This window comes from Dermochelys coriacea, chromosome 17 (genome assembly GCF_009764565.3).
Source record: "Dermochelys coriacea isolate rDerCor1 chromosome 17, rDerCor1.pri.v4, whole genome shotgun sequence".
Classification (NCBI taxonomy): Eukaryota; Metazoa; Chordata; order Testudines; family Dermochelyidae; genus Dermochelys; species Dermochelys coriacea.
In genome coordinates this window covers 9,255,258-9,275,322 of record NC_050084.1, presented here as the reverse complement: position 1 = coordinate 9,275,322, position 20,065 = coordinate 9,255,258, and the positions used below count along the sequence as shown (strand labels likewise).

General features: G+C 38.2%; 1 protein-coding gene across 1 annotated transcript in view; it reads left to right on the top strand.

Moving 5' to 3' along the window:
* Nucleotides 1-18,643, top strand: part of NF1 (neurofibromin 1) — a 169,391-nt gene extending 150,748 nt beyond the window's left edge. Inside the window, 2 exon segments of the mRNA XM_038375337.2 lie at nt 507-723; nt 14,241-18,643. Of these exon segments, the coding sequence (XP_038231265.1) occupies nt 507-723; nt 14,241-14,383 (360 nt within the window). The 3' untranslated portion in view covers nt 14,384-18,643.
* Nucleotides 18,644-20,065: the final 1,422 nt, after the last annotated feature.

The following is a 20,065-nucleotide window of genomic DNA, read 5'->3' as shown; positions in this document are numbered from 1 at the left end:
TTGTGGCTTACAGAAATGTGGAAATCAATACAGGAGTAAATTCACAATGATAAATTTCACATTTTACGCTGAACCCAATGTCATCTTAAGTATTGACCATCTGTACTGCAATTTGTTCTGTCAAATCGATGTAACAAGGACCAAATGGGCAGACATGGGCAGTGGTTGGATATTAAATTTAAAGGAGCACAGATGATGATGTTTATAAATTGCCACGTTCAGAGCTAGACACAGCAGTTCACCTTCTAAAGGAAATTTCAGCATTGGTGCTACCACTTCATTACTTGATGATGCTGCTATCAAGTGATATGTGCATATTATAACTATGGATTGCCTTTAGTGTATATTAAAATTAATCTGAATATGAGCCTAGATTGCAGATGCCCACATAAAATGCTTAAAGACCTAGACAAAATAAGTGAACACCAAAGTAAAAGTTTGAGGTAAAATTTATGTTGATATTGGTGGAAGTGAAATAGGAACAGATCTAATTTTTATTTCCACAGCAAACACAAATCCCAGACTATGCTGAGCTTATAGTGAAGTTTCTTGATGCCTTGATTGACACATATTTGCCTGGAATTGACGAGGAAACCAGTGAGGAATCCCTACTGACACCTACGTCTCCTTATCCTCCTGCAGTGCAGAGCCAGCTTAGTATTACTGCGAACCTTAACCTTTCTAATTCTATGACCTCACTCGCAACTTCCCAGCATTCCCCAGGTCAGTAAATATTTTTATATTACCTATATAAAGGGAACGTATTAAAACTAACATCTGTGTAGCCCCACAAACAAAAATTTTCAGTAATACTCCAGAGATGTTACTATATTAAGCGACATTACATTCTGAAGCAGAGCTTGATGTTGATTTTGTCTGTCGTGAAAATTGTCTTCTGGCCCTAGGAGTGGGACTCTCAACATTGCCATATGTTACTTGTATCTCAGTATCGACGTTAAATTTGTTAATGAGGAAAACTTGCAAAATGCATAGGAACTCATGATTTTCCTGTTGTTGGTGATACATGTTGAGGAATAACAGCAAGGTGCAGCAGCAAGCAGAAAGAGCTACGTTTTAGTGTGTGTCTATAATATTAGAGCAGTGGATGCTAAAAAGTAAAAGTTTACATTTGTGTTGAGATATCCTCATAGTTCATCATGGAAATAACAATATGAAAGTCAAGATAGGAACGTGCAAATTAATGCCCCAGGGAAAAAAAAACTCCAAAACATCTATATTCAGTGGGAGGCAAGCCCTGGAAAGTAGTAATGCTGAAGGAGACCTGGGGGTTGTAATAGGGTAAATAGATGAGAGTTGGTAATGTAATATAGTTTAAAAACAAAAAAAAAAAAGCCAAAACCAGTGTAGTGTAAGGCTGTACAGGCACCAGCATGATGTCACAGAGCAGAGGTGGTAGTCCTGCTGAATAAAAGAACTGGTGCTCCCACACCTGAAATACTGTTTCACTTCTGACAACATTACTAAAAGGATACTGGTAAATAGAAGTTCCAAAAAAAACTACCACCAAGTATTAGGAAAGAGTAAATGATGGAGGATGGAAGACTTTAATATGTATAGCTTTGCTATGTGACAACTAAATGGGAGGAAAAAAAGCTCCCGATGTTTGCATGCAGGGGGATAAACAGTGAGCAAGGTGAGGAACTATTAAATGCAGTACATGAGGATATGAGTGAGGGGCAGTAGGATGAAGTGTTCAAAGAAAACACAGGGTGGATGTTCAGGAAAATTTCTTTATACATTAGGCAGTAGTTTTGAATTGCTAACTTACACATCGAGTTATGTCTTTTCTGCCTCAGTGATAGTAGTGTAGGTGTATAATTTTGCCGTGTTGTGTTCAAATTACTTCAGTTTTGACACTTTTAAAAATCATCTTTTTGGTTCCATGCTTATTTTGCTGTTCTGGATGCAAGGTAGTCTCTTCCTTGCCTTTCGAGCCAGTACTTGCAATAGGCTGTGTTCATTGCCTCTGTTTTCTGTCTGGCTTCTATTGGCCCAAAACCAGGAGTCAGTTGCACTCAAGAAATCAAGCCTTCCAGTTCTTCTTTCCGCTCACAGCTGTTGTCCATGTTTCTTTGTCTATATGACGATAAATATTAGGTTTGCAAAAGATGAGGCAATGCCCTGTAAGGGTGGTTACCAAATGAGTAACATTGAAGTGTATTTAAAATCCTACCACTTCATCACTTAATTGTGACCTCAATGCAGAGTCTGTTCAGTGTCTTTGAAGAAGTGGACTCCAATTTTTTAGAACAGGTGAAACACTCTAGTTGATTTAATCATTGAAGAGAAGTGCTAGGATTGTGTCTTGAGAAAATTGAGCCAGTGCAAGTAGAAAAATCTGGAGAAACTGGCTCCTTTCCCAAGTTCTGGCTAAGCCTACATGATTTATTTCACTAACTAGCTTTGTCCTGAATGGGAGAAGAGTATTCGTTTTTCAGAGTTGTACCTTTCTGTGCTGTTTTATCAATAGCACAGCTCAGCCCTAGGGAGGCTTTTATTGTCATTGCAGTCTTGTTGCTGTGTCCTTGTTATAGATGTTCATGCTGAGGACAAATACCGAGACTTGGGCAGTGAGAAACAGAAGAATTGAGGTGCAATCAGGTTTATGATCACAAGGTGTTAAAATTATCAACACTACTTTTCTGTAATAAATGGTTACAGTAGATGTTAGTTTTAGAAGTCCTTGGAAAAATCATTTTTATACATTGCAAGAATTTATGTTCCTGTCTTAATTTCTTAGGTGGCTTTAGCTTTGTTTATAAACATTTCAGAAATTTTTGGTAGAAGTATTATAAAGCAATGAATAGTCAAAAGTGTCAAGTTGGTTGACTTTGTTTAAAACGGAAAACTACATGAAGATATTAGATGGTGTCTCAATGGTATTACTGTGAGTATTTAAAGGGACACAGTTAAGTTAAAAATCAATTTCTTTCTGAAAATTTTGACCTGACTATAGGTATAAATAGCACGTAAGGCTCCTATTACAGAAAAAAGTTAAAGGAAAATTTTGTCAGTTTAATTTATGTATTTGCCAACGCAGGTTTAGTAAATTCACTGTTTCACTCTATGGTCAGTTAGGAAGATGGAAACTGACAGACAAACGGGAGTAGGAAAAAATTAAAGGCATTTTTTAAAAATAAAATTCAGAACATGCTGTTTAAATCACGGGTTCCCAAACTTTTTCAAAGTTTGGTCAATGTCTTAATAGAAAGACCTGTCCGATGGCTACCTCTTATCCCACAATTATATAACATCTCAGTGACAACTCCAGCAGTTGTTTGCTCATAGTAAAGTGATGTTGGGAAAGCATTTGTGTATTCTTAGCTTCTGTACTGTATTGGTGTTGTGGTCTTTTCACGGGGGGGGGGGGGGGGAATTTTGCCATGTAAGATTTTGCTCTTCATTTCATCACTTCCCATCTGTTCTGTTTCTCTCAACTAGAAACAAGGAACAAGTCAGCTCCCTGTAAACCACTAGAAAGTGTTCTGCAAACTACACTGGTCAATAGGAGACCATTTAGGAGAAAACTATTTTTTTAAAAATCCATTAACTTTAAAAAAAAAAAAAAAAAGGGGGGGGGGGGGTTTGGCAGTGTCTATTCAATGTGTAAATGTATTACATTATATTTTTGTAATAATAAATTAGACTATGTAAAATACAGAGCTAGAGATTAGTCAGAGCATGTTTTGTGGTCACAAGACTGCTACATCCAATACCTTAGCTATTAAGAGTGGTTTAGTGCTGTAGGAGCTAAAAGATACGATGTACCTGGAGTTACTGCTATTGAGAGCAGATTTTTCTCAATGGTCTTATTGGCTTTTTATCAGTTTAAGCATTTAGATTTTTCTACTAGTGTTGAAGAAAGCAAAAGAGAAAAGTTTCAGCCTATAAGGTATTCTATATCTGATTCTTAAATTTCTTTAAAATTTACAAAACTGATTTTTATTTTTTGGCTTTATTTTGTATTGTGGGCTAGTATTTTAAGTGAATTACTAGACCTCGCTCCTCCAAGAAACTAAGTTATTCCTTTAAATTTATCACATGGAGAACTCATTCCTCTGAAAGCTCAGTGGTAACTTTAAGCTTTTTTTTTTTGCAGGTGTTGCTCAATTCAGAGGATGATCAGAGATGGTCTAGATAATACTTAGTTCTGCCATGAGTACAGGGGAGGGACTGGATTGGATGACCTCTCAAGATCCCTTTCAGTCCTAAGATTCTGTGATGCATTTTAATTTTTTTTAAACTTATTTTCAGAACTTTTCAAATATATACAATAAATGAGAGGAATACAGAAGGACACATTAAGTCATCTATTAAGAACATAGGTATACATTACAACTTAATATAGGCCAATACTTTCGTAATTTACCAGTGACTGAATTTTGGGTACCCAATTTCAGATATCTTGAATGGCTGGTGTTCAGAGATGCTCAAAGCCTCTGAAAATCACCCCATAAAGATATTTCAAGTTTGTCACTTAAAAATTAAAGCACCTGAAAACCCTAATAACGAAGAATATCTTACCCCAACTCTTAACTGAAATATTACTTTGTCTCTTTCTTTACCTTTATTTCTTATTAGTGTTTTGCCTGTACCTGAATGTACTTGCCCCATTCTGGCAATTGGGTGGAAGGGAGACTTAGAATTGGAGCAGTGGTTCTCCAGCTTTCTCATTCTGTGGACCAGTTTGTAAGTCATAGATTCCTAAACACTAAGGTCACAAGGGACCATTCTGATCATCTAGTCCGACCTCCTGCACAATGCAGGCCACAGAATCTCACCCACCCACTCCTATGAAAAATCTCACCTATGTCTGAGCTATTGAAGTCTTCAAATCATGGTTTAAAGACTTCAAGGAGCAGAGAATCCTCCCTCAGGTGACCTGTGCCCCATGCTACAGAGGAAGGAGAAAAACCTCCAGGGCCTCTTCCAATCTGCCCTGGAGGAAAATTCCTTTCTGACCCCAAATATGGCGATCAGCTAAACCCTGAGCATATGGGCAAGACTCACCAGCCAGATACTACAGAAAATTCTTGCCTGGGTAACTCAGATCCCACCCATCTAATATCCCATCTCAGGATTAGGCCTATTTACCCTGAATATTTAAAGATCAATTAATTACCAAAATCACGTTATCCCATCATACCATCTCCTCCATAAACTTATCGAGTAGAATCTTAAAGCCAGATAGATAGATAGAGCCCTTCATGTTGTTCCTCAACCGCCAAATCTTCCACTGCTTGCGCCTGAGCTGCACAGATTCGTACACGTTTAGCTAAAGGTGTGATGTTTAACTGGTACAACTTTGGTATGTAGATCAGACCTCGGTTTTCAAACTGTTCAGTCCTGTTGACCAATTAATCAGCCCCTCCCTACCACATCGAAATGCAACTGTTGATGTGACCCAAGTCTTGCGTTCGAATTAACTGTGCCATATTAGAGGCTCAGCTTGTTGGGGAAGTCAGATCATTGCTATATATCTCTCTCCCCATCTGCTGTTATCTCAGGAGAGGTGAAAGGAAGCAAGGGGTGAAAGAAATGTTCTCCCCAGAATGAAATCAGTAACCCAAGCACACCAGGGTCGGAGATAGAGCTGACCACTACACATGGTCTCTAGAAAGAGGTGAGGTAGCCATGGAAGCTCTAGGATACTCAAGAATTTCATAGTGATCCGTATACCCATGGTCTGAGAACCATTCAACCAAAAGAATCAGCTGTTTTGGTGATGTCCATCTTATTACATCGAATTAATTTAGAGAGAGCCATTGATTTATACAAACAGGTTGTTATTATTTTAATCTATTAAGAGACTTGCAAATATTAACATTTTTCCATTTCCTGCCTTTGGAAACAAGAGAACTAGGCAAAATCATTGTCTATAAATGTTTCGTGTCTTATTCTTTTTTCTTATCATGGACATTATTCACTTACGTTTTTCTTTCATTCTGTGTCCGTGAAGCTTCTCTGCCTTGCTCTAAATCAGCAGTTTTCATGCCACTTCCTCATCAAGGTACCCTCTACTTTCATCATATTTGCACGAGATACTGCTTGATATGCATTACAGTTGGGCTTAAGGCATGAGAAGTAATTTACTAAGTTCTTTAAACACAGGAATGACTCCAGACACAGTACTTGTAAGTAAGCGCAATGCTGTTGCATTTCTTATTATCATTAGCTCCTTACTTGATACTTAAACACAGCAGGTGGGAATGTAAGCCCCATCCACAGGAATAAGGCAGTTTGAGAAGAGAATTGGCACCTAGATACTCCAGTGATGGGCACCCAGTGAAGATAATCTACTGCAGATATTAGCAAAGAATAAGAGAGAGGCCAAAATGTTTCATTTGAGTTCTTTTGCTTAATAGGAAATCAGCTTAAACATCAGTTGTTTACCACCAGCACTTATGCACAAGAGGAGTTGTTTGGAACCAACTTTGCCAGATTAATTATTGAAGGGCACATGCTGCTTTTATTGAGACAATGTCATTTTGAGGTTTCCGTTCATGCAGGAAGATACAGAAAGAGTAGCAGAGAATGTGTTATGTGCTCACCCTTATAGACTGCTTCCTGTTTTCCTTTATCCTGTAGTTTGCCTGAGCTCCAGGTTGTCTGCACCAGTGTGTGGGGAGCGAAAGGATGAAATTAGGCACCACTGACAGCAGGAGTCAGAATGTAATTGTGTTTTTAATTTAGGAAATAATCCTTATGCCTTTAAAATAGTGGGCCTGATTCTCCCCTCTCAGTAGTGTAAATGAAAGGAGAATCTAGTGACTGATCGAATGAGAGGCTGATTCTCATCTATATGAGACAGAAGACAGTTGGAGGCAGTTTATTAAAATGGCTTGGAAAGTTTATTCATTCAGTAAAAAGTTACTTGCTTTCTCCTTCCATAATTAGGATAAAAATTATCTGAAATTCCGTTAACATTTTTTCCACTGTCACTAATTTTTGCTCTACACTGCACTTTAACTGCTACCATTAAAATAATTTTCTATGTACAGTGCTCATTCTATTGTTCAACATTAACACGAATGCTCTTGAATATTTCTGAACATAACACCCCAATGCATTCATTTTGCTGCAGAAATAATGAGGCAAAGGTCTTAGGTGCACGAGTATATTAGTGCAGGTATAATTTTCACTCAATACACAATTTCAGTATAAAATTGATAACTGTTACTTGGAAGCAGGTTTGGATTAAAATGAGGTTTCAGCTTCATTGCCTCAAATTAATTATTCTGTTTTAGGATGTTAGTGACGATTGCTCTGGACCCGAAGTCCCTTCTGTGTGGTGGACTTTTCACATTTGCAGTGTAGTAAGTTATTTGTGTGAAGTTCAGACTAAAATAGTTAGAATTTCTCTTTGCTTTGTTCTGACATGAATCTTTTACACACTGTTCTTTACAATTAACTTATTATAGCTAGTCCAATATTGAGAGAATAAGGGTTTAAGCTGTTTAGAAATGTCTGTGCATTTGAACATAAATCCCATTTAGTGCTTTCATCCTGATATTCTGTACTGTAAGCTTCACTCAACCTTTACCATATAGAGGTGTACTTGTTTAGCCAGAGTGCTGATAAAGGTTTCCTGTCAGTGGGTAGTCAGCACAGCCATTTGACACAGAGTGAAGTTTCCTGTTAGGCCCATTTTATGACCTCTATCTTCTGTGGTGCTCGCTGTGGAAAATATATTGGTGCTCAAAAAATGTCTGGTTTACAGATACTTAAATAACACTTCAACTGGTCTTTCATCACTTAAACAGCTCTTCAAGTGATTGTTCACATGGTCCATTTCTAATGCATGTGTGCTCCACGTGCACAAGATCGAATTTTTGGCCAGCAGTGCTATTGGGGTCGCACCTGAACCTTCGATTCCCTGCCACATATTTTCACTGAGGGCATAAAGGGCAGAGTGAGCCCAACCATCTGTCAGCTCCTTCTTATCAACCACAGCTGCAAGGACAGAACCCCTGCAGTGTTCAGATCTCTGCACACTGTGCTACTTTACTGATCTGGGGGGTGGGTGTGTGTGTGTGTGTGTGTGTGTGTGCGCGCGCACACATACATACACATATGTTAAAATATTAGTATAGTAATTTTTTATCACTTTGGCTATATATATTTAAGAAAAAAATTACTAGTGTTAAGGACTTCCCCGGTAATGGGATTTAGCTTGCATGACTGAAACATGGTCCCTGAGGTTTCAACCATCCCGGCTTTAACATAGATATTCCACTTAGTTAATGACTGGCACTCAAGATGCCTTTTTTGTCTTGGAGAGCCATATATATCCCTGGTAAATCTTCAGTCTCACTCGTTCCGCAAGAGGATGCTGAAGGTGAGAAAAGCCCCTCTTAGGGGACCTAAGTTAAAGGAGGCATAGCTGTCCTAAAAAAACTTAGCCTATGGTGGTTCACAGCTTAAATCAGGTCCTTCTGATCTCCCAGCACATACAGCAACAGTCTGTGCCTCGCCCGGTACGGATATTTGTGCATGTGGTGCTGTTGACTCTGGTGCCAACCCCTGCAGTACAGAAACTTCCCGCACGGATTTCTTTAGTACTGAAGTTATTTTCACTACCAGCTTATCGTGTGCTGACCACACAGCTTGAGGCTGTCTTTACTATCCTCAGCTTGTGAGAATGCCCTGTACAGTATCATCTACTGGTACTATGGGGGAGGGATAGCTCAGTGGTTTTAGTATTGGCCTGCTAAACCCAGGGTTGTGAGTTCAGTCCTTGAGGGGGCCATTTAGGGATCTGGGGCAAAAAAATTGGGGATTGGTCCTCCTTTGAGCAGGGAGTTGGACTAGATGACCTCCTGAGGTCCTTTTCAACCCTGATATTGCATGATTCTATTACAGTACTATTTTCCTCTTCAGTTCCGGTGGTGGGGGAGACTCATTTTCACCTTACAACTCCAGACAGTGTAGTGCCCCCTCCCATGAGTACTCTTTCCTCCCTCCCTTCTGAGCACAGTAAGGAGGTATCACCCCCCACTCAACTTGGTCCTATTCTTGTGACTCCTACTTGCTTGACAGGGAGCCATCACTGTACGCATAAACCTTTGGGATCTCAGGGAGACCAACATTTGCAGACTTGATTAATAATTTTCCTGCATAATCTGATTTTTTTTTCCAGATCCTTGTCTTTTGAGAGTCATTTGTGGGTCTCTCTGCTAGGGAGTTTCTCAGTAAATTATGGTACCTTTGTCCAATTACTTTCACATATCAATTCAGCTAGCACACAGAAAATCGCTCAGATTCCAGTTGGAAGCATCTCACTACCGGTACAGAGTCTTGGCCTTTAGTCTTTGAACAGCACCAAGAGTATTGTTTGGCCGTCATAGCAGCTTACCTAAGGAGACAAGGGATCCAGGTATAGCCATACCTTGACAGTTGGCTTATTCAAGGATGATCACGGTAGCAGGTGAACAATTCCATTCCCTAATCCTACAACTTTTCACCACACTGGGTCTCAGGATCAACAAAGAAAAGTTATTGCTGTTACCAACACAGAGAATAGCGTTCATTAGGGCAGTGCTAGGTTCCACATCAAGGGCTTATCTGCCACAGGAGAGTTTCAAGACCTTAATAGATCTCATGAGTCAGTTGCAAGCTCACCCACAAACATCAGATATCACTGCTTGCTGGTCACCAGCAAGTGGAATTTGTGGACAATCAATCAGAGATCAGTTACTTTAAAGTGTGTTGGCTACATGGGTTTCATGACCCTCCCTGCTTCCCTGGAGGCCTATGCCACCTGGATAGTGTATTGGCAAAGGAGCTGACGGACAGCTGAGCTATCTCTGTCTGTTAGGTCATTGAGTGCCAGAGCATAGGTCATCCAGGGCATAGGCACAGCCAAACTGGCACTTCTGGCTAAAAGAATCTAATCTTGTGTGCATGGACACATGTGCACGAGAAGGGGAATTGTGTGGACAATACATCTTGCACAGCCACAGTTACAGTAAGATAAGTGACTGGGTTTTTAAATTGTATCCAGTTTCCTAACAACTCTGATTCAAGTTGAGTTAAACCCTGAGGTTTGAAGAGGGTAAAGCTAGTTATTTTCATGTTACACTGTCAGTGTATGATTAAATATACAAAATGACATGCATCAACAGAGAAGCAAAAAATGGAGCATTAGAAATAATTGTTCCCATTTATAGCAGAGGTCTGTGATTGTAGGAGCTGTACAATGCGAGTATAGTGCAGCAAACCACTGCCACCATCACTCTGAATTTACTTCCTAGTGGCACTCATCCGTTGATATTTGTTTGAATTTTATACCAGCTTTTTAAAAATTGAAAAAATATCCCTTGATTGAATTACATTTGAACTGCTTTTGTAATTTGCTATCTGGTTTATAGCCATTTAAATGCAAGGGGCACTTTCATTTTCTAAAGTAGCAGCATCTGTTTACATCCTTCCTTCTGTTTCTCTGTCATACGGACTTGATAGTGTTAAAATTATTTCAGTACATTTGTTACTATGTGACGCACCTCTAATAACTATGTATAAAGTCTGAGGTTATTTCTGCCCAATAGATAGAACCATTTTTTGAGTCCAATATTTTTGTTTGGTGTCTTTTGTGGGGAAATTAGAATTTGTGAAAGGTGCTGAATTGGCTGCCCTAGGGTGAAATCGTATGGCTGTTCAACAGTGCAATAGCCAGAGGCAATGCAAGTTACATTCCAGTTACACTACCATGGTGCCTTATTCCTAACCTGGAGGGCCAACTTTCAGGGTAAGGAAGTACTTCCCCTGCCAAGACACGTGGTCTCTGCTGACACTGCAACAAGCCCTTCAGCGCATGTAGTGTGTGTGAAGGGGATATCTGTCCACAGGGTATTGGACTGAAGCCAGTCATTTCACATTGGCTACCAACCAGGGCGCAGGAGTCAAGCCAGCAACCTGTCACTGAAAAAGCTCTCTTCCATTACCAGTCCCTTGAACCATCTAGTTCCCCCAGGATCCTAGTGTTACTGAGCAAACCCCATTTTTATTCAAGGGAATTTTCATTACCATTTCTACTAGATGTGTAGTAGATGTACATTTAATACTACAAATTATATGAATATACAACAGGTATATCCTGTTGGCAGTGAACAAGACTATTAAAATTCAAATCTAATCTCACAGTTGAATTTTCTGTGGGTTTGCATACTGTTTTTACTATCCGTACATGATAGGGAACATGATGCAATGAGATGTTATAAAAAGTAAGTCTACCTGTGCTTAGCAGGTATTTTTAAATAATTCAGATGTTTTTTTTAATTGACTTGATTAGTACACTAAATAACCATATGAATCAGGCAACTCAACATTCTTCAGCATAGTTCAGAACAGAAACATCTGAAAATTTTGAAAAGTATTTTCTGTCTCTGCTGCCAAGTTGTAGGGCAAATCTTAGTACAATGTGATTTAAAGCTGCCAACTCTGGCTCCCTGTGAGATGTTTATAATAAAAATATCAGAAATCCCTTAACTTGAGCAATGCTATCTGATGAGCACTGTAAGAAGACTTAATACAGCCTAGTGTCGCTCATACCCCAGACCTACTGCTCAGACTTTGAATTTGTACATGTACATACCTGTTCCTCTTCTTTTCCAGGGAAATTTCTGGCCTATGACAGGAGGAGAGTGTAATCCTTAGTTTCCATATCAAATCATGACTGAATCATTTGATTAAACTTCTATTTGCATCAGTTGTTCACTGTCCTGTATAGCACCCACCTATATGCCCAATGATCCTAGTCTTACTGTCCAAACCCCATTTCTAGCCAGGGTACTAAAACTGAGCAACGTTCCACAGTCCTACAGCCAGTCTCTGTCATACTCCTGATATCATAAAATTACTTAAAACGACGAGTATTCTGAAGGCTGAATTAGAGAAAGAAATAGTGTAATTAAGGGGAGATGGTATTTCTGAAAGTATGACAGACCTTCGGCCTAAATAAAAACTGTTTATGTTCAAAAGGCCTGTATGTTATTCCAGTACCATCTAGAAGCTCCCGTGTGCTATCTTCACATGGAAGGAGACGGTTCCTGAAAAGCTTACAATCGAAATGGACTAGACAGAGTTAAGTACTGTCCCCATTTTACAGATGGGAACTGAGGCACAAAAAATTGATTGACTTTCCCAGCAAAGCCAGACACTGAACCCAGATCTTCCGAGTCTTAGTCCAGTGGCTTAACCTGAAGACCGTCCTTATTCCACTAAAATATCCTTTTATAAAACCCAACCCAAAAATGTTGATTTCGTAATACAGTGAAATTAGGTTTCCACTGTAACCCATCGAAATGTAGAGGTTGATTCAGGGGCAAACAGTTTTTAAGGCATTGTGATTCAGTTCATAAACCAGGGAAGTTTGAAAGAGGAAGTAACTTCAATGACTGAAGGACAAGAGGCTGGATATGGCTTCCGCTAAGGGCAGAAGAACTGCTTCTACCATGCATGAATGTTGATAGCTCTGATACATACTCCAATGTAGATAGATCTGAAACAGCACTTAGATATTGCATTCCTCTCCAAAATTCATAAGACGTGAGCCTCACCTGCAGGGATTAGGTTACTTACTTGTGTGTGCACTGTTTAGATCACACTGGCCATACGGTTTTTTTTTGTAATTGAAAATCTGTGGATACTTAAGATAACAAGTGCAGATGTGCATTGCTACACCTGTACTCAAAACGTCTTCCTGTTTAGAAAACAAGGATTTATTGGATTCAGTGAATGGTTTATATGCCTACATATCACCTTTAGGGTGTCGTGAAAGCACAATAGAATAAACATTCCAGCAAGTTTCCAGAGGCCTGATTAGCTGATTTCTTCTCTTTTAAGCTTGGAGTAAGTTAACAAACCACACCAATACAGGGAATTATTTTTGTGTTAAACAATAGTTTCACAAGTCACAATTTTTGTATTTGATTTTGGTAATTTAGTATATGCAGCTTCTGTATATTTTTACGTATATAGTACAGCCTGACAGTGCAGTACCTGGATACATTCTTTGCATCCTCTTTTTGGTTCTTAATGAAAAGATCAGATGCTGATCCTGACATTTTTTTTCATATTTCATACAACTGTATCAAGTCTATCTCTAGATAGTCTCTATCTCTAGAGTTTGAGATATCTGAGAACAGTAAGATTTATATACATCTTTTACTAAAGCAATGTTATCAGTATTTTTAAAGTAAGTAATTTCCTGCAGATTCCTTACTAGAAATGAAATGTTTAAACTTTTACTGCAGAATACTCACAGCTAAAGATGGTGGTTCTGTGAAATGCTGTATTTCTGAACGCTACTTGTAATAAGTGTTAAAACACCCCTATAATCAGTCTTGGAAATTCAGAATTTCACGTCCCCTGCAGGGTTTTTTTAAACTAACGCAGTGTTATTCAATAGAGTTCACCCTGCCGGTCATATGGAATTTTAAGTTGCCAGAACTGTATACATGTAAATTGCCATTAAATTTTTTTCTGTTTTTACTGCTTAATTAAGCTGTATAGAACTCTTTGATTCCCATCCTCCTCCTCCTCCCCCTTATAATATTTATATTAAGGGGCTTTTGACTGGGAGTATGACTCAGCTGTGCAGGTGGAATACAAATGAACTCATTATATGGCAATACTAAAAGACTGTAATATAAATGTTGCTTTGCTTGCTGTTGAAGTGTTTGGCATTTTACACAGAAGACCAGAAGTGGAGGAAGGAGGCTGTTATGAAATGGAGCTAAGATTGAAATAGTAGACTCCTCTTGACTGTCTCATATATCTAAGAAACCTGTGGCCCTGCTTGTGCAATTTTATTGGCTTGGTATTTGCAATGTTAATTTTGCTCAGTTCAGTGTGATTAGAATGTATGGAGAGATGTGAGCAATTATAGATGATTGGAAGGTGACCTCTGCTGGAGAGTTATGGTAAGGTTTGGGTTGAAGATGCTCTATTCTATGGTTATTACCATTCAGTTAAGGCCTGCCTGCTTCTAGCTTCACCTGCAGTAATTCTTATTTCTCTTATCTTCTTTTTCTGCAACTTTGTTATTTTAAGTGTAAAGAATGTCTCATTTTTTCTGCCATTAAAATTCTTAAATGACTTCTTGGTGACCAATTTAACTGAGGACAAACCTGCCTTTAAAATATTAAATTACAAGATAAATGGAACTGAGAAACGTAGTCTCAGGAAAGTAATGTTGTGTCCCCTTTATTTCTCATCAGGAATTGACAAGGAGAATGTCGAACTCTCCCCCACCACAGGACACTCCAACAGCGGGAGGACACGCCATGGGTCCGCAAGTCAAGTGCAAAAGCAGCGAAGCGCTGGCAGTTTCAAACGTCACAGCTCTAAAAAGATAGTGTGAAGCTTTTCTTTTTTTTATAACTGACTTGTGTACCTGGGCTTCGCTAGTGGCCCTTCACCAGTTGTGATGCTGCACTTAATTCTTAACGTTCCCATCCCACCAGCCATGTTGCCAGATGATCAACTCTTAAAACATTGCCTGAATTTTAATGCCTTCTTTTATTCTGTTTTTTCTTTTTGGTTTAAGCCAGTATTTCAGAACCATTCGACGGAATCATTTGTAGATCCTGAAGAACTTCGTAGATGAATGAAGAACGGAATTCTTTACAGTGCAGTACAGTCGCTGTCCAAATATGAAAGCCATTTCTCATAGACAGTTTTACCTTGCTTCTGTTATATGCCTTGTTAGTTTCTTCTTTAAAGAAAAGTGTTAATGTTTAATCCTATTTTGCACACTTTTCAAGTTAATGGCTTCATGAGCCAGGGAAGTACTATAATCCTTGTTAATTCAAACCCTTCAGATTTTTAGCTGTGGACTTTTTTTTACCATATTTAAAAGTAACCTTGAAATTAGCCACAGTGCTGTAAACCTAACCAGAGGTGGTTGATAAATTAAATCTTCAGTAATTTAGCAATAAATTTAAGAGGACGAGGAGGCCACTTGTCTCTTCATTTGCCAGAATGTAGCTTCATACATTTGGAACTGTATATGGACCAGACTGGACAAACTGACTTTTTCCAAAGTACATTTATTTTTTGCTGAACTTTGACTGCACTAAAAGAAATGGATGTATAGAGAAAAGCAAATAATCAAGAACTGACTATTAATTATGCTCTCTTAGTAGCTGCTTGGAAAATGTATTACTTTTTATGTTACCACATATCCTATATGTTACTTTTGCCCTTTCCACCAATTTTATGCACCTTCAAGAAATTCCTGGCAGAATAACTATTTGGGAAAGTTGTCTGAAGTAACTTTCAACTCACTCAGAATTGTGTTTGGCAAAGCTGCTTGTGTGCTGCCCAAGCAATGATACAAAATCATTAATGTTGACTTCAATGCAAAATGGTACATGAATTTAAAAATAACTGACATCTTGGTCAAAGACAGGTTTTGTATGAATGTTTGCAATGCAATTTCTGCTATCAGCATAGACATTTCTCTCAAATTTTTCTAGAAGAATTTTCAGGTTTTTTTTTATTTGCAAAAATTATATTTGGGGTTTATAAGAAGTAAACTGAAATTGCTTTCTATCACTGTGAAAGATTCATCAACTTACAGTAGTATATTAACAATGGATGACTGTGATAATATGCTGCTATGTTGAATGATATGTAATGAAGCAGCATAAAGTGCTGCAAATACTATCTTTATGGACTAAAAACGTGCAGAACATTTTGATCTCAGAGGTAAATATAAATTCTGACAAAGGAGGGCATGTCATCTGGGTGCTCATTTTAGGGCTAAATATCTACTGTTAATGCCAGTGGTCCCTGTTGTATGTTAGGATTTAGCAATTTATGAATGGCTTTAAAGAAAATATATAGTATTAAAAAACAAAAACACCTCCCATAGTGCGATTTCAGTAGTGGCTTTCAGTAAATCAAACTCCACAGCTAAATTAATAAAGAATGGTACATTAAGTGTTCAGATTGTATTGATATAGCACATTATTCACATTTATTCACACAGTAACAGTGTAACATGTTTATGTAAATAAAAATTTGCCTTTATTGTATTGATTCAGAAAATAACAATTTAATTTTTTTAATTTGTTTACAGTCCTGGAAAAACTATGAACACAAACTTAATATGCAAATAGTTTGCCAAAATAAGAGGAAAACTTAGAATTAGTAGTTATCTTGAACTAGATATGTTGGAAAATATTGAAGACTTGTGCAATTAACCAAACTTTTTTTATTCTTGATCATGTAGGAGCTGCAGTAGAAACTTAATTATTAAAATTCTACAAAAGCTATATATGAAATGGATTATGAGGATAGAACTGAATTTAGGAATAGAGCAATGACCAATGCCAGGTACTAAGCTGCTATGCATTCATAACCTTGGATATCACAGATAAAATCTCTTCCATCTAGTACATCCAATTGTGAAGTAGTCAGTTTCAAAATCTCTGTCCGTTTAAAACCTTGATCGTATTGAATCAAGCTCATTCTAGCCCTGTCAGTTTTCTAAGTGTTCAGTTTTGTTAAAGATTATGAATCCTAAACAAAACTCACTAATATATTTTTTCTCACCATAAGGCTGGGAAATCTTTTAAAGGTAATATGCTGTTAGAAAATGGAAGCTTTTTGCTCTTTCAGTTTCCCTGGTGAGCTAATTTTCAAAAATACTGCATTTTTCGTGTTTATTACCAAATCAGTTTGGATTGGGTTGAGTGTATTTAAAACTACTTTTTCCAATGTTTTGAGATTGCCTGAAGAAATTTGAATTCATAAAAACTGTGTGCATTTGAAATGTGTATGTTGTGAAATCAAAATACAGTGATCAAAATTATCTTTCATGTGAGAACCGCAGGAGTCTCTCAATACCCACTTAACCAAAACTGATTTCATGTAAGATAGGCAATAAAAAGTAACTCACCTTAGTCAATGTCATTGGGTGGGAGGGATTGTCTTAACATTTCTACCATTGAGTTGGGTCAGAAGATCTGAACCTTCTAGAGCAGGGGTGCCAAACTCATTTGGAGGAGAAGGCTGTATTCTATGGTTTATTCTAGTTTGTGGGCCAGCGTATACATTCAGGACCATATACTCCCCGACATTATACAGTGGAACAGCCACCAATGTTGGTCGGAGGGTTGCAAAGAGATCAAGGGAAGAATATGGTCTTTATATAGTGACTAACTATCTAGTGATAAGTTATTTGTTCAGTGCCTTACTGTCACATTCTTCACTCAGAAAACCTGCTCCCCAGTAAAATCTGCTCCCTACTGCTATTTTTGTCTTTTTCTTTCTCATGTTCTTTATTATTTCCTTATTCCCCTTTCTTTCTCTTTCTCCCCCCCCCCCCCCTTGTCTTTGAGTCTTCTGCCCTTTTCTCTGCATTTTGTTCCCTGGGCAACTGCCACTTCCTAACACAGTGTGCTTCACTCCCTCCCCCTGGCACCCATTCCTTTTACTAAAATGGTCAGTGATTAAATAGTTAATGTTGAGCCTGAAGTATAATCACTGGGCTTTTGATATTCCAATCCGATTAACAGGGAACAGAGTAGTTCACACCTCTGAGTCATTGTTTCAGACAGCTGCAGACTCAGCAGCCATCACTGTATTGGTTACACTCTGTTCACATCTTAAGGTGATCTCTGCAGCCCTGGGGCCTAGACACTTTGATTTACGGGAAAGCTTAGATTTTGGAGACTCTGAATCTGACATGCGGACCACATAAATACATCACGGGGACCGTATGTTTGACACCCCTGTTTTAGAGCATGTTTATCCATTATGCATTAACCACATTAAGTACTGTAAAGACGATTGACATTTTATTGTTTGTGTTTGTATTTTCCCTGACTTAAAGTTAACTTGGTAGTAGTTTAATAGTGCATAACCAACCTGTTAATTATACCAATGCTTTTGCTTTAATGTGCATGCAATTATTTTCCATGAAAAGGAAACATTTCAAATAAGTATTTTGTGGACTGAGCATTTGGGAAAGTGCCAGTGCTCTATTCCTAATTGGTTTGTAGCTTTTAGGGCTTTTTCTGTTTCATTCTAAGGTTAATAGTTTTCAGATGTAATGAAGCACGTCTTAATGTTATGCAACAGACTTACCACAGACAGTCACTTTTAGTGTTGCCCACACTTTTTTTTAATGCGGTATATTCACCTGTAAATAGATTTTGTGTAAAATTTGACAAAGTATATTTACTACACTGTAAATACATGTGACAATATATTGTATTATTTTGCTTTTTTGTAAAGCAGTTAGTTGCTGTATATGTATAACATACAAATTTGATTATTCTAGTGTTAGTAATTGTTACCTACTACTTCTCCTTCCTGCTGGTGCGTTGTCATTTAAAGAAGAAAAAATGCTGTGTACGATAAATGTACACTGTGTATGATAAATTACTATTTCCATTTGGGCCTCAACTTCGAAAATGTTTCCTTGATTTACAATCCTGTTGTTATTGTAAGCAAGCGTGCAGCAGCCAGTGAGAATCCTGCTGACTCGAACACAGTTGGTAACTTGTAGGTAAAAACTGTAGAAATCATGGTTTCAGGTAATTGTTGTTCACCCTATTTTCCCCTCATGTATGTACTTTCCTTTTTTTGAAGTAAAATGTAAATTCAACCTCCTTTGAGTTGTTTGGGGGTCATTGGCTGCAAGGGTTCACGGCTGACCTTTTTATTCTCTCTCATCATTTTCTTGTCCCTCAGGGTACTGGGATTTGTTTTATTCTTTTAGAAGCTAGAGGTCAGTGTGAACCAAGAACCTAATCCAAAGCTCATCAAGGTCGGAAGGATTCTTCTGCTGACTTCAGTGGGAAAGTCCACAATCGTGTTTAAAGCTGGTGATGTGGATTTGTGGCTGTGAATATTGCTGAATGCTTTTTCTCCATAATTGATTGTTTCTAGATCATGGTTAAACTAATTGTTCCAAATTCTGCCCTCTGTTAAGCGTGGGCAACTCCCATTGATTTAAAAGATGGCTAATATCTAGTAGCAGAGCGATTTCATGTCACCTCACAACAGTCAAAATCAGTTTATCATTAAAATAGCTCAGTATTTCAAACAGATTCATTTTTAAATGTAAATTTAGTTTTTTAATAACTAAAGGTGGCTGTTTAGTCTTTCTAAAAAAAAATCTTAGTCTAGTCTGTCTATTCAAGCTTATTTTAGAAGCCTGGAATTTCAACTGTGAATTAAGTATCAATTAAAGGCAACTTTTAAGGCAGCAGTTTAATTATAATCGAGTCTGTTTTCTTCCATGTGAAAATATTACTTTTCCTGTTTAAAATGTATAAACGCTTATATTCGGCCTGTTTTCTGAATTGGTAAAAGATGTCAGAGAACATATTCACACACTTGATGGTTGCTGCAAACTAAATATTACATCATTTGACCCAAGATCAGTGAAGAATATATTTATACACTCTACCACACATACACGCATGTGCGCACACAATATCTATAGATCTACTGATTTTTGTAATGCAGAATGCTGCCCTCACCAACAGGTAGGACTGCATGAAAGTAAGAGTAGCAGTTTCTGAAGATGTTTTTGTAGGGGGTTGGGTTTCCCTAATTTGGTATCCAAAATGAGAGCAGTATGCCATATTTTCCAGTCCCTTTTTAAACTAGCATCGTTATTAGTCTGCTTAATTATAGACGTGCACTTGCTGTATTTTCCCCCTTCTCCCCCACCATGTAAAACTGCTATGCTGCAGGGCAAAGCAAGCTACCTCTGGCTAGTGATAGTGAAAATTGTGCTCTTCAGGGGCCAAAAGATAGGAGCAAGTTCTTCTTTGAGTGGTGTCTCTGTGGGTGCTCCACTTTAGGTGTCATTGCGCCCCTGTGCTCATAGCCGGAGATTTAAGTTAGCAGTGCCCCGGTTGGGCCGCATGTGAGCAGTCTCCGTCTCACACCACTTCAGGCAGTTAACTAGTGCTGTGCGATGAACACCTCGCACCCTCTCTCTTGCCCCCAGTTCCTCTTCTACCACCGTTGGCTTGACTTGGGGCACTCTGCAGCGCCTCACAGCTAGAAATAATCTTTT